We start from the raw sequence: 16,257 nt of genomic DNA, 5'->3' as shown, positions 1-16,257 counted from the left end.
TTCAAATTTATACTAAGTGGTGCTTATAAGGCTTTACACTTATTTATCCTGTTAACCGTAACGTAAGAAATGTGAGTTGTCTTGTCCAATAAATAAAAAAATGACTAGTACTTGTCTAATAAATTTGTCTTCGAATGTGATGTCATCATTTTAATAACCACAGCAAAAGAAAGTAAGAGATTATATACATGATTAAATTATGTGTTATGTTGCGGCCTATTAAGATTAACAATGATTCATTTCAGACTACAAGTCCAACTAAGACTATGTTTATTTTATCTTGCATTTTCATTCTATCTTGTATTCCTTGCCGAGTTCTTGAAGATAGAGAGACAGAAGATATACTTTTAGTCATGGCTATTCCTGGATCTTGGTTTTATCTCATTTTTTTTGCAGGGTAAGCTTTCGTTATTGTTAGTTGCATGTATAAACAACTTCATAATCTCTAAAAAATTAATGTTTTTAAATTTTAGAACGGTATGCTTTTTTGAGTATTATCATTAATAATTGTTCACTATTTTTTAATGTATACATCATCAAATAAAACAGAAATTTTAAGACATTTTTTTATTGCTTTTAATTTTGTAGATTAAAATTAAAATTCGAAAATTGTTGCTGGTTGAAAATTAATATGATAGAGAAAATTTCAGTTGAAACATTTATTTAAAAAGTAAAAAATATATAAAAAACAGCAACAATATTAGAAGTTTTAATCGAATGAAATATTATAGTTTGAGGTTCAAGCTTCAAATATTTGAAAAGATCTAAAAAACAACCTTTTTCAGCAATTGCAACTGAATGTATGTGCGTAATCAAAACATATAACATACATACACAGAGCTTTTACTTACTATGATTTCGAACTATTTGAATAGATTGATTCTGAACAAAGGGGCGAAAATAATAAGCCCTAATCAGTCACAAATATTCCATTATATTTATATTGCATCAAAAATCCTAAATATTACTACTTATTATATAGAATTAAAAAATATATTAATTCTTTGAGCCAAATAAAAAACGGAACAATCTGAATACCTTTTGATTTAATAATCAGATTTTCGAGTATCGGGGCTTAATCTTAATGGCTTAAAATGGCTCAAATATTATTTCCTGGCCTAGACGCACTATAAAATTCTATGTAAAATTATAATTATCATGTGATACTGTGCACAGGGTGCGTAGTCAAATTATTCAACAAAAAATAAGCACCTTTTAAGGACTTTTCAAGCATTCAAAAAATATTTTTTCGCACTTTAAAAATTATCCTAGTTAGGCAGGGTTGGAAAATTTTGACAATTGACGGTTTTATCTGGTTTTAACCGTTATGTCAACAAAAAAAATCCTTTTGGTATTTTTTTTTGACAAATATCAAAAATCATGAAATTTTGAATCATGTAAAATGAATGACGTTTTCATACTCTACGAACTGACAATACGCCGAAATAGATTGGGGTTGAATTAATTGTGAAAACGTTGAATAGAACAAAGTGAACTGTGTCTTTTTGCATAATTCGTAGCAAAAATCAACATGATAAAGGAAAAATCTCATTTTGGAAAAGGGAAAATTAAGCACTTTTTAAAAACACCCAATGGAAAAAGCACCTTTAGGGGCTTTTAAAAAACGAAAATAAGCACATTTAAGCACTTTTTAAAAACGCTACGCACCCTGTATGCAGTTGTATTGTTTTTACTCGGATGAAAACGGTTTACATTTGTTTACGCTTCTGTATCAATTGGTTAATCTTATAATGCAATACGTTAAAAATAAATACAAATAGGAAGTACATAAGTATATAAAAAATATCCCGAATAAAAACCCATTACATGTATGATTAAATATAAAAGTATTGCAAATAAACTCGTGCAAATCATGTAATTATTAAAAAAGTACAGTGCGTCTAATAATTAGATCTAATTATTATAATATACTAATATAATGCTTGATATAATAAATATTCTATATTTACATAATATATCGTCTAATTTATCCTATCGTCGAATTTATATTATCTATCGTTTAATTTAACCAATTGATACACTAACGTAAACAAGTGCAAACCGGTTGTCACATAAAAACAATAAAGCTGTTAAGATTTTACATAGAATCTTATAGTACGTCTAATAATTTGGCCACTGACTGTTCGCTTATTAATTTGTACCGACGATATTTTAAGTTAAAAAACCTGACATAAAAACATATTTTTTCTAAATTAACATACACTAGGAAAATTTTTGCGTATCTAAACATCAAAAATGGTGACAACTACTTTACCTCAATGTGGTGTTCTACAACAACGAAACCCCAGGATAGTTCCTGTTGCACTGAAACACTTAAGATGTTCTTTTACACTAATTAACATAAAGTTACAGCCACCAATCACCATGTTTGTTGTTCAGTAACACTGAAATTTATAATTATAGTAAGATATGATACGCATAAGAATCAGTAAAGTTTGCAAGACAATATAAAGTTGCATACACATACTACTTCTTAAAACAAAATAAGTTTGTAAATCAAACATACACAAAAAGAATGCTAAGGCGATTTCGAAAAAAGCAGAAATTATAAGATTAATTCATAGAGAATAGAATATATCGTTATTACACAACTAAAAACATACATACATATTTTTAACAGCGGACTTTAGTTTTTGTGAAAGAAAAGTAACATTGAAAACAATTATAGTTTGTGAAGAACTCCCCCCACCACAAAGTCTGAAGCCCTCTGCTTCTATGGAAACAAGAATAGCGCATTTCAGGAAGGGTAGCTTCTCTTCACTCTAGGGCTAACACAATATACTCTCGCAAACCTGTCCTAAACAGTGACCCCACACCCCTTCTTGAAATAGTTATATCTCGTTACCATAACCACTGCCATGGGTCCAGATGAATGGGTAGGGGAGTTCTTACTTTAGACAAACTATACATCACTTGCCAACTCGTTATCAATTCTAAACGATATGACAAGGCGTGAGTTTTGGTGTTTCCGTAAAGGAAAATATTTAATGTATGGTGTAAAAGAGCGTGAACTCCGTGAAAACTTTTTAAATTTTCGGTTGTTTAGGGTTTTCAAATTGTATATAAGAGCTGCACTTGAAAGAGGGTGTTCCTTTGTAAAATTTTTACGATTACTCAATATCAAATTCGGAGGGATATTATTACGTCACAGTTTTTACAGTGCACCTCATTACTTCAAAAGATTTAGATTTTTGACAATCAAAATATGTGGGAAATATCATCCCAATAGTTTGGTCAGGAGAACGGTTGAAAGTCTAAGATTTCGAGATAAGGTGAAATAGGCAAACTATCCCACCTTATCTCGAGAACTTTTAAAGCAAATTGAAATATTTTTGCACACAATTATAAAATTCGTTTATTCAGAGATAATTCAATGCAAAAAATAGTTTTTAACAATAACTTAATATTTTATTTAATATTGGTCTAAAATATTTTTGAATAACAATGCATAAAATTTTTTACCCCATTTTAAAAAAAATTAATTTTATATTCAAAAATACGTCATTCGCTCGAAGTTTGTCGAATAGTTTCCGAGAAATCGAATTTTAAAAAAATCAGATGTTTAAAATTCGATTTCTCCGGAACTATTCGACCGATTGCGTTTAAATTTTGCCAGTTATAATTACATTCATAAAACGTATGTAAAAAACTGTAGACCTTACAGTTTAAATCTATGCATATTTATTGATTTTAATCCTTCTTATCGAGCTAAAAATAATAATTTTAAATGTTTCTTACGAAAAGAGCTTCGAAAACAATTTATTTCAAATTTCAGGGCAGTTAGATTAACTGGACCATTTGTGACTATGATTTATAGCATGCTTGTGGGGGACATGTTTCGATTCAGCATTATATATACAATTTTCCTCTTGGCTTTCACACAAGGTAAGGTATTCTTTCCTATACTGTAAATTGTATTTTACACCACAGATAAGTCTTGTTGGTAAACCAAAAACCTGAATAGTTCCTGGTGTGCAGTCAAAATTATTCTCCATTTACTGTTTTTTTTAATGATTTTCTTTCAAATTTCTTTCATTTATAAAAAATAATTATAAAACGTACAATTTCTGTACAACCAATTACCCCTCCCGTGTGCTTGATTTTGTAACCAAGCACACTCGCACTATTTATTCTAACGAAATGACTCAGTTTAAATACTCCTTTTAAATGTTTCTTTTAAGGTACATACGTTTGAACTTGTTGCTTCCAGTTTTTCCATTTCTCTCTTAGAATAAAAAAGGCGTCATTAAACCGTTTTTGAATAATTTTATTTTCAACTATTTAATTGAGTACGTATCAATTGTTAATTTGACAAAGTTTAGATTTTGTTTATTTTCCTAACAAAATTTATTCCTTTTCTACTTTATATATAATATAAACATTCCTTGCATTTTTAATTACGGCTGTTGTGAAAATAGTTATGATGTATCTATGCATAATTTTTTGTATTTGTTAATTAAAATCCTCATGTTTTCCACGTTTTAAATTTTTTATCGCTTGCCAATAGCATCTTACGTATAATATCTCTATATAGTTATCTTTTCCCCCCCTTTTTTAAACCAATAAAAAAAATTTTTTTAAATATCGCATTTATTTAAACTTTAATTCACTGAAAATAAATATTTATATCTAGTTATTGTTCTTTTACTTATTCTGCATTGATTACTAATCCAAAGTAATAATAATTCCACTGAGAAACAAATTTCTATTTTCATTTATACAAATACTTGATCTTACCTAATTCGGGTGCCAAGATTTCAAATCTAAAATTAGTTTTTGCTCCTAAAGCTAAAAAAAAAATTTGAATGACATTTTTAGTCTATTTTTTGTTGAAATATTTAAGTTTAAAACGTTATATTTCTATAAACTTCCAGGGGAGTTGGGGCTCATCATCAGAATTAAAATTAAATAACCCATGCCATCGTAAGAAACAGTTCATAATAAGAAAGCGCTTCTATCGGCGTATGGTGAAATTTCCAGGCATGAGTTCCTATATTATTTTAATTTTAATGATGATCCTTAACTCCTCTAGAAATTTGTCACAGCATTTATGCGACCCCCTGTTACATATAACGTTTTCAAACTTTTACGTTTCCACAAAAGGTAAGACTAAAAATGCCATTAAAAAAAAAGTGTCGCTAGGAAAAAAATCCGATAGCAGATTCGAAATCAGCGACGAGGAAATATCCAAGATCTGTCGAAAAAAAAAATCATGCTGCAGAAAATTTTAAAAATATTTCTCAGTGTTATTATTATATTATGTAAAAGTATGATTTTCTTAAATAAATTCTTTTATTCCAAAAAATTTTAAATTATTTTAAAGTTACAAATTATCCTAAGAAAATTCTTGAAAATTATGTATAATGAGGAAAAAATTTGACTATTAATATTATAAGCTTATTAAATTAACAAATTAGCAAGCATACAGGTAGAAAATTTGTGAGCATGCTTTTAAAAAAGCATAAAAACATGTTATTTGGAGGGAAAACCGTTAATGAATTTTTCGTTATTTTCTTTTTTAAAACAAAATATAATTATTTTGTTTTAAAAAATTATTAAATGGAAAAAAAATTTAAAACAAAATTTTAAACTTTATTTTTATTCAAACCCCTGCAGCATCTTAAATTACTAATGTAAATAAAGATTATTTAATTCTTGTCTAATTGCTATCTGTAAAGTTTGTACGTAGAAAATATTTTTACAAACCTGTTTAACACATTTTAAAAAGTGTTGACGAAAATGAAACAAATGTAAAAATTTAAATACAAGCAGGTCAGAAATTTAAAGCTGACAGGAACTCTTTCCGCCTACATGACCCATCTTCACTGTGAAATAACTGTCGGAGAGAACCGATTTTCTAAGTTCAGTAATCCGTGAAAAGCGATCAATGGCGATCCAATTGTCATTTTTGGGAAAAATGGAGAGAAACTGATTCTTCCCCTATTTATCATATAACGAAATTAGAGTGTTTCTTTAATTATACACTTCCGTTGCTTCTTAAAAAAACAATTTAAAAAAAAAATTTACAAATCTTACAACAGATGTTTATGGAAAAACTTCTTTATAAATATGATGCTTATATTACATTTTCCAACCACTAAATTTATTTTTTTTATTATTTATTTTATCTTTATTTATTTATTTTTCAAAAGATTCACACATATTTAGAGAAAACGTAATATATTTGATTATATTTTATAACAACCCACTTAAATTTCACTATTTATCGCAAACAAATAATTCTTTCCATTTCAGAAATTATATCTAAAATATTTTTAACAGTAAAATCAAAAATATTATGCTTCTTTAAATATGTGTGAATATTCCAAAAATAAATACAATTAAGAAAATTAATACATTTAGTGCTTGAAATGTGTAATATAAGCATCATATTTATAAAAATGTTTTTTCATAAATATTTGTCGTAAGATTTTTCTGTGATTTTTTTTAAAAATTATTATTTTAAGAAACAACAAAAATGAATAATTAAACAAACACTTTAATTTCGTTACATGACGAAGCTGGGGGAAGTCTGCCTTTATATTATGATTAACAAAATCATACTTTTAGTTCTTTTAATAGAAAGACAATACAGGCTACGAGTTCAGCACGAATAGTGCTTTTATGTTTAAAGTATAATTAATTAAATGAATGCATTTTTAAATTATTATTTTGGTTATTTACTTGAATACGATGCGATTAACGCAATTTTAATGTCATCATAGTTACAATGAAGTTTGCATTTGATCTCTTAAATAATTTTAATTATTTTATTGATTCAACTTAATTTACATGATTTAGCACTGTGCACATGTGTTTTAGCACATCAACCAAATTATTACTCTTTTAGATGGAATCATAAAGAAGTTATTTTTGGCTAAAATATGTAAATTAGTTGAATTTATAACATTATTTATTAGAAGCTAAAACAAAAATCTTCATAATTTTAAAAATTTAGTTGACAACTTTTTTTCATAAAAAAAGTACAAAGTAAATAGATCTTAAGTGTTATAAATTTTAAGTATAGGTTCCTAATATTGATTCATTCAATTTTGATTGTTTTACAGCTTTTTATTTTTTATTTAAGACTGATAGACTTGATAATAAAAAGAGATTTTCTAGTTATCCTGTCACATGGATGGGGCTTCTTCATATGACCTTGGGATCTTATGAGGTATTCATTTATTTATATCAACTATGTATGGAATTATTTAAATTATAACTGTGGAACAGTTTCCTTAGCCCCCCCCCCCCCAAAAAAAAATGACCACCCGGTGATGACAAACCTCTAACTATTGTAGAATTCAAGATAAGGAGGAAGTAGATATGAATAAGTTTTCATTATTCATTTTTTGTAATTTAAACATTTAGAAGATTTTATTATTAACTACGCAAAGTTATCGAAACAAATAAATATTTAACCAGCAGTTGCTACTTGAAAAGAGCCTTTATAAAATATGGGGGGAAAGTAAGAGATCTCTTACCTAAAATAAATGTAAGAAACCTTTTTCAAAGGATAATATTTCAAAGGATAATATTTCAAAAATACATAGTTAAGCATTAGAAATATTTAAAAATATATAAAACGGAATATTTTTGTTAATATTTAAATATTATTTTTTTCGTACCACTTCTAGCATAATTTAAATCCTAACACTGCAGCCATTGATAAATACAAGGACAGTTTCAGCCATAATTAAAAAAAGTAATAGATGAGAAATACTTTTTAACTTTACATGAATTAGTAGAAAGATTCTTTTGAAAAGCAACTCTTGAAAATATTAGTATAAGAGAAAGCATTCAAATAAGATTCAAATTGTTTTTAAAACCTCTACTTAAAAAACTATTTCATACTCATAGATTTTTGCAACTATTTAACAGTTTTTGAAAAAAAAATCCTTCTGGTGTAATACTAAAAAATATCATTTTTTTATTCGATGCTAGAAAATGCATTAATCCCATTTAAGAGGAATTGATTCTTTAAATTTCGCAGACTCTATTTGAGGCTGTTGCAAATAGTTTTTTTCAGTGGTAGAAGGTAGTGGTTTCAGCGGATATTTTACCCCAAAATTTCTAAGAATTAAAGCACTTGTCTATATAACCGACCTTTATACATCTGTATAAACTACACGTGGTGGACAAGATTCTTTTAATTGATTAAATGTAAATAAATTACCCTTACTATGACTAGGAAAAATATTTTCTGAAACTACGAAGAGTCCGTAGCAGTTGAATTTTATTAAAAACAACCTAACAAATGGTAAAATTTTAATTAAAATCTACATGCGTTTCGGTGTCACCGTCATCAGTAGGATAAATGGTAAAATCTTTATTAAAACCCATATGTGTTTCGGTGTCACCGTCATCAGTAGGATAAATGGCAAGAATGGTAAAATCTTTATTAAAACCCATATGTGTTTCGGTGTCACCGTCATCAGTAGGATAAATGGCAAGAACGGTAAAATCGAAATGATTTTATCCGACAAAGGTTACGATATGCTAAAGAGATAAATCTACACTTTAAAGTAAAAGATCAAAAAGAAAGAAAATAACATTAATTTTCTATCATTTTAATGCTTTACCTTTAAGTGTATATTTATTTCGTAACTTCTATCGGATTAAATCATTTATCCTACTGATGAGGGTGTACCATTGAGACAGATTTTAAACGTTGTTTTAATAAAATATAATATATCAATGAACTAACATTGATTCTTTATTTTGACAGTATGAAGAATTTCGAGAAACCTATTATAAGATGTTAACACAATTAGTTTTTGCACTCTTTATGGTTTTCATGCCAATTTTATTATTGAACATGCTGATTGCTATGATGGGGAACACATACTGTGAAGTTATTACCCAATCAGAAAAAGAATGGATGAAACAGGTCAGTAATTCCTTATTTATAATATCCAATATTTTTTTTAATTCTGAAGATTAACCGCTTCCCTTATTTTCCCGAGTTAACTCGGGTATGTATAGATTGCAAATATTTATTATCCCGAGTAAACTCGGGCATACTACAATTCATCATTACGTTTTGTTTCATCACGTTTTTATTCCGCCGGAAGCAAAGCAAAAAATAATAATCTGCTACGATTGGAAGTTTGCCAATATTTTTTTGGAAGTTTTGCTATTTATGGGACTGCAGACGTGTTTTGTACAATTGTATATACGATGGTTGATGAATTTACATAGAAAAAAGAGAGCAAAAAAATGGCGTTCGCGAGCGAAAGTAATGCAGATGATTTTTCAGATTATGAAGATGTGAACACATACAAAGACTAATATTTAACTTTTTTAATTGGCCCGAGATAATTTGGGATTGTAAACTCATGGTAAATTAAATATTTTTTACACATAAGAAAATTAAAATTTCCATTTAGAACTAGTTTATTACGTTTTGTTTTAGTTCCTTGTATTTATTAATGAAATAAAAAATATGCTGATTTTTGCATTTTTTTTTCTTCAAAAAAACTGGTAAGGGAAGCGGTTAAGTTTAAAGTATACAAAGAGTTAGATTTTTATTCTAAAAACTTAAGTTGTAATGTGTTTTCTACGCTCAGATACTAACTAATGATTAATACGAACATGGAGTTACAGGTAATTTAATGCTAGTTTTGAAAAGTAAATTAAGGTCATGTTGTATTAATCTTATTGATAAAACAGAATACTCTTGCTGACTGTGAGGGAAAAAAAGCAACAACATTTTGCCACCTTTAATTTTTGAATAGTAGATAGAAATTACTATAAATATTTATAATTATTCAAAATTTTCATAATAATTGCAATTCATAATAATAATTGTATGATAACTTAATTCCCCTAGAACAGGGGTGGCGAACCTTTATACACCAACGTGCCATTTTTTTTCTAAAAAATTGTTTAATGAGGTCATAGACGTGCCGTCAAATAGTTTTGACTTCGTGATTATTGGGAAAATAATAATACTAAATACTATCAACTCAAAATTCGTTATTTACATTGAAAAAAAAAACATTTTGCAATGTCTCAGTCATACGCGTTATTCAACTTATAGTAACATCAGTGTGACTTCTGTTGTTGCAGATTAGATGACAAATAACTTAGATTAGGTTGCAAGATGTTAGTTTAAGCAGGACTGTTAATTTTTTTGATAGTTATTTATTGCTAGCTTGTTTTTTATGGTTATTAGTTGTTTTTTTAGCATTAATTGTTAATTTTTTTATTAATAATTGTATATTATTTTGTGATTTTTTTGTGAACTTTAATTTAATTGTTACATATGCTTCATAGTGTAATAACATTTGTGTAATGTAATAACAAATGTGATCGGTGGCGTGCCCAAAATATTGCGTCGGGTGCCATAAATGGCACGCGTGCCATTGGTTCGCCATCCCTGCCCTAGAAGAATGAAATCTCATATTATAGAATTATTAATAATTATAGACTATATTTTATTAGAGACTAAAATTAATATTTTTAACTCATTGGTAAGGTGTGTACAATTATATAGGTCAGAAACATGAAAACTAACAAAACAACTCCTCATAATAAGTAATTTTGAAATGTACTATCTGGTGGTTAAAATTCAAGCTATTTTTTAATTGCAGATAACATTTTCCCTAGTCCACATAGCGTAGATACCAAGTTTCATCAAAATTATACAAAATTATACAGTAGAATTATTTATGTAGCAGAAATTATGGCACTTATGATTATAGTACAAATCAAAATTATTATAATAAATACACCAAGCAGTTTTTTCTTGTAAATGTCCACCAAATATGCCTGTTAACTTATGACATACTCTTTGAATTTATCTCTTTTCATTTTATTTTTATCAGCCTCACAAAAGTGTTATTAATTTGAAAAAAGTTAGAATAAAAAAAATTGAACCGGAACAAGAAACATCATGAATAATATTTTAGTAATTGTATATGTTAGCGAGGTAAGTTTATTTTGCATTGACAATTTTTAAAAATTCCGTGATTCTTCAAAATTTTATATTTTATGTAAAATTTTACTGCTGTTTTATGCTGTAGCAGAAAGTAAAAAGTATTGTTGAAAAAATCTGAAGAAACCACCAGCAATATTTCATTTAATACAAAACTTTCGAGAGGTAATTTGTTTTTATTTGACAATTTTTAAAAATTTGCAAAGTTTTCAATTTTTTTTTCTTTTTAAAAAGATCAAAATTTTAAGGCGTTGGCAAGCAATAGAGGAGAGACCATCGAAACCTCCCACAGTGTCCAGGCAATCCTTCGCACCAAATGCGGAAAAGGTCAAATAAAGAAACACGAAAAATATCAATACAAAAAATATTAACAAAACAAATCAGTGGTTTTAAATGTATTCAAAATGTTTGTGAGTGGCTCTTATTTAGAGAATTCTTTTGAGGATCTCTGAAAGAGATTGACAGCTATCAATGATTTATTTCTAGAGCTAAAAGTTAAATTAGGAAAAAAAAAGGTTTAAAAAAAAAAAGCGTCACGTACAAACCTCTTTTCATTTTTTAAAGCTCCGGCCAGGTGGCCGAGTGGTTAGCGTGTCTGACTGCGGAGTCAATGGCCGCGGGTTCGAATCCCGCTCTGGGCATGGATGTTTCTCTCTCTGTGTTGTCTTCTGTTGTGTGAATGAGGCCCACCCTATGAACGGGTTTGTGGCAGTATGGCGTGGGTAACGTTGCTCGCCTCCGTGAGTTTGGTTCACAGGTGCCCACTGGGTAACGCTAAATGAGTAACAATTCCGGCATCTTCTATGGCGAAGAACGAAAAGTTCAGTGCCTGCCGTTATTGAAAAAAAATTTTTTTTTAAAGCTAAGTAATTTTTATGAAATAAAATTATATGCAAACTTAAACAAAAAGCACAATTGCTTATTTATTTAAAATTGTTCGAACATTCATAATTATATCAGTAAAATTCATTTTTATTGGTTCCGGTTTTCCGGCACTTCCGCACCAAGAAATTGACACTGAGAAAAATTAAAATAGCTTGCGTGTACCTTCAATAACATTTTGAAGATAATGAAGGTAAACCCTAAAAACGACCATTTTACTGTGGAACAGAGAGGTTTCACTGTACAATTTTTGGAGATAATACTTTTGACGGCAAAAAACTGTAAATTAAGTTAAAACTTTTGATGGTCAAATATTATATTAATTCATGTTCAAATTGCTTTCAGTGGGCTAATACGATTGTGGCATTAGAAAGAGCCATAGACAGCAAGAAAGCCCAAGAATTCATTCAAACTTATTCAATCAAAATGCCTTCAACTGATACGGAAGTACGAGGAGTTATTGTCATCAAAGCAAAACCAAAATCAAAAGCAAAAGAGAAAAAGCAAGCACTTTCACTCTGGAAGGTAAATTTTTATTTAAGAAATACAATCTTTTAGTAAAACAACTCATTTTCAAATGATTCAAACCATAAAAGAAAAAACTACAACTATCATCAACATGAAAACCTCCAAACAGGATCTTTGTTGAAAAATATACGTATTAAATAGGAAAATCGAAACGATATTATGGAAATTCGATCATAAATTATTGTAAAAGGTTGGATGCAAAAGATCAAAATCGGTTATTATAATAGTATTAAAATAGCAAAAACAATGTCACAGTATTATAGTAATAAAACTTTTATCGTCGATTTTTTCCCCCAGTGGCAGACTTTTTGACAAAAAGTGTAATAAAAGCAGAAAACGAAATACAATAAATAAATAAAAAGTTTTTTTCTGATACAACTCCTTGAGGACGTTCCATTAAGTGCTATGCAGTAAGAAATCTGGTGAATCTAAGAAATTTTTAATTTATGAAATTCTTCGATCCAAAGGAATTTTCATGCAAAAACAATTTTTAATAGCAAATTTATCATTTTATTTAATAATATTATTTTTAAATATACGACTTTTTTAAAAATTTGATAATTCAGAAAATATATGACCGATTTCATTCAAATTTCGTAGTTTGATTTTTAAAACTATATTTTTTAAAAAATAATTCTAAATTAAAATTATATTTTTTTAATAAAAATTCCGAATATTATTAAATATTTTAATAAAAATAATAAGTATTAAAAATTATTTTTTACTCTAAATCTTTTTTGGATAAGCTATAATAAGCAGTTCTATTGATTAATATAACAGAAACATGTCAACAAATGATATTATTATACATTTATAAAATTTTAAGTTTTGGTGATCAATGGTAATTTTTCATTTTACATGACAAATGTACACGTCATACGCATCGCACTTAAGATTTGGTCCGACGTTTATACAAGTCAAAGGCGCTTAACTAGGATAGGATTTTTAAAATTATTTTAGGTTATCGAAAAATAGATACGCTATAAAAGTTTGACTGTATAGTTATTAAAAAATACTATTATCAAAATCTTATGGCAATATTTTAATTACATATCCCTTTTTTAAATTACTTAGTAACATTTATTTTTCAAATTACAACATTCTCATAAAAAAGAGTAAAAAGTTAACAATAGAATACAAATTTAAAGATTAAAGTGTTAAGAGTGAAATTTTTTTTATTCTTAGTGTAAAATTTTAGTTATATTATTAAATTAATAATTATTAAACTAAATCTAACCCACACAATTAATTGATAATTAAATTTTACACTACTTGCCCCACAAAATGGTCTTAAAAGAGATTCAGACGCGAATATTCTATACCTATACTTACAGATTCTATAGCTCATTGCATTGATTTTTAATGTTCTTTTATGAAGCAAAATGACAAATTATTATTCAAGAAGCTTTTTAAAAATTGCAGAAAAATACATAATTATTTGTTTTTAAAGTTTTGATTTTTTTCATAAAACTAACAGGCTGTGGAGAAATTTTCTTCGATGATTAAATAGTACTACAAATACTAATAGTTTGCCAAATTTGCGTGTTTTGTTAAAAAATTAAAATACTTACAACAAAAAATTCTACTTTTTTAGAAGAACATCTATATAGGTTTATAAAACAAAATGAGTTGAGCGTAAAATAAAAAATGGAGCACCCTGAATAACTTTTGATATAATAATCGGATTTTTACGAATCAGGACTCAATCTAAATGGTTCAAAGGACTGACCACAAATATGCCAGTCAATTATTACAAACCATATATTAAGTCACGCTAAGTTATATCAGCAAAAACGCACGTTCTCTGAAATATGCCATTTTTTCGATGGATTCGGGTTCTTAACCCTCAAAATATGGGGTGTAGCAGCAATTTGGTAAACATGGTCCTAATAGTTAGGTCAGGAAAAGAGGGTCTTAAGTTTGGACCCTTTATGCTAATTTTGCTTTTTGCATAATTCAGAAAACTTTTTATGCGAATTTTAAAAAATCTTGCACGCAATTACAAAATTCGTTTATCCAAAGATTACGTGCAAGCTACAACTTTTAATACATGTTTATTTTTTTATTATTATTTAATAATTGACAATTTTCAAATTTAAGGTTTTCAAACTCTTACATTATTTTAAAGAATGCAATTTTAAATGGAAAAATACAAATTTGAGAGCAATGAATAAATTTTAATTTTGTGACGCAGCTAAGTTAACTGTATACAGATTATAAAGCGAAAAGCGTCCGTAATAAAATCCTCTTTTTCTGTTCCTGTTTAAGTCCTCTGTTTGTTCCTCTTTTTCTCAAAAACCCAGTACTGAGGCGAGCGAAAATATTTTCCCTTTCTCAAACATACACAAAGTAGAGCTTGTAAAGTAATAAAACCGTAGAACCTCTTTCTTTGCTTCAGAGATTACCTTACGTATGAGGGAAATATAAATAGTATATAAACGTAAACCTTTAAGAGGCTCCACTTTTAGTTACAAACATTATAAAAGGTCAGCAGCCGAAGAAATTGAATTTTTTTTTTGTATGATAAAAAATAAAATAAAAATGGCTCTCTTTCTTTCAAGCGCCCTGAAGTTTTGCCACATGATGGCTTATGAACAGGTGGGCATTGCTAAAGGCAGATTTAGACTTAAGAAAGTTCTTCTATTAGAATCATCACATTATAACATGTATTTTTAAAAATGTTTTCATTTATAATAAAACTGTTGTACAGGAGAACGACAGTAGAAACTGTTATACACCTCAATTTAGAACTTCATAGTTATGTTAAGAACACGGGTAAATCAGATCTTCAAAGAATTCAATTAATGAAACAGAATGGGGGGAAGGGAATAAACAATATTGTAAGCAGAAAACTAAAAATTCTTTAGTTTTTTCATAAAATAATAAAAAGAATTCCTTGGAATGACATGAAAACATTGGGACAAAACCTTGGATACACATTAGTGAGTTACATTAGTTTAAAAAATATTACTTTATTAATTAAAATGTTGGTGCATTAATTTTAATAAATAAGTTTAAGAAAAAGTCTCAGACAGGCCAGGAGTGTGACTTTTAGGTAATTGTAAATGCATAATCTATTTTATATGTATGCATGTGAAAAATCTTGTCCTAAAAATATAAAAAATCTCTATTTCAAGCCAATTTTCCATTATTTTGTTTGAACATGGTATTGTTAGGTTTTTCAGGAATCACCTGTATGTTTAAATTTTAATTTCTCGAGAACTAATCAAAAATTTTTGTTAATTTTACTATATAAAATACATTCTTTAAAATGATGCAAAAATTTCTGTACCTTACTATATACAAACAATTTTCGAAATTAATAATCTCTTCTAATTTTTAAACAAAATATAAAATAATAAATAATTATAAAAAATTATTTTTTGCATGAAATTAGCTTACGAGAAATGAATTTTATAATTGGGCACAAAAATTTTTCAATTCGTTTAAAAAATTCTCGAGATATTGCAAAATACGCAATAAGTATAATTAACATTAAGGGGCCCAAACTTTAGACTGCTGTCTTGACCAAGCTATTTGAACCATATTTTCCAGATTACAGCAACCTCCTATATTGTGAGGATCAGGAATCCAAATCTGTAGAAAAAAGGGATATTTATTCAGAGAAAGTAGTTTTTATGCAAGATTTTGTAATTTGAAATATTACTTGCACTAAATAACAAACCTTCTTGCAATTAACTAATACTAATTAACATACATTATCTCCATGAACCATTAAGTTTGAATCCTAGTATGTGAAAAATCTGAAATTAGTTAGGAAGTTCCATTTTTTTGTGCACTGTGCGTACTAATAAAATACCCATATTAAGGTAAGATCAAGATCAAAATATTTTGTTCGTAATTTCTAATAAGTAACTTTTACTGAC

At 27.7% G+C, this 16,257-nt stretch overlaps 1 protein-coding gene across 4 annotated transcripts in view; it reads left to right on the top strand.

Moving 5' to 3' along the window:
- The window catches only part of iav (transient receptor potential cation channel subfamily V iav), an 81,637-nt gene that overhangs the window by 62,224 nt on the left and 3,156 nt on the right, over positions 1-16,257 (top strand). For all 4 annotated transcript variants that reach the window (XM_087155865.1, XM_087155868.1, XM_087155866.1 and 1 more), the window contains 5 exons: positions 246-397; positions 3,797-3,906; positions 7,089-7,195; positions 8,750-8,911; positions 12,188-12,367. In XM_087155865.1, coding sequence (XP_087011991.1) covers positions 246-397; positions 3,797-3,906; positions 7,089-7,195; positions 8,750-8,911; positions 12,188-12,367 — 711 coding nt within the window. The remainder of the gene's footprint in view (positions 1-245; positions 398-3,796; positions 3,907-7,088; positions 7,196-8,749; positions 8,912-12,187; positions 12,368-16,257) is intronic.

Source organism: Parasteatoda tepidariorum, chromosome 12 (genome assembly GCF_982258835.1).
Source record: "Parasteatoda tepidariorum strain Cologne lab strain chromosome 12, Ptep-v5.0, whole genome shotgun sequence".
NCBI lineage: Eukaryota > Metazoa > Arthropoda > Arachnida > Araneae > Theridiidae > Parasteatoda > Parasteatoda tepidariorum.
Note: the sequence above shows the minus strand (reverse complement) of the source record. Positions and strands in the feature narration are given on the sequence as shown.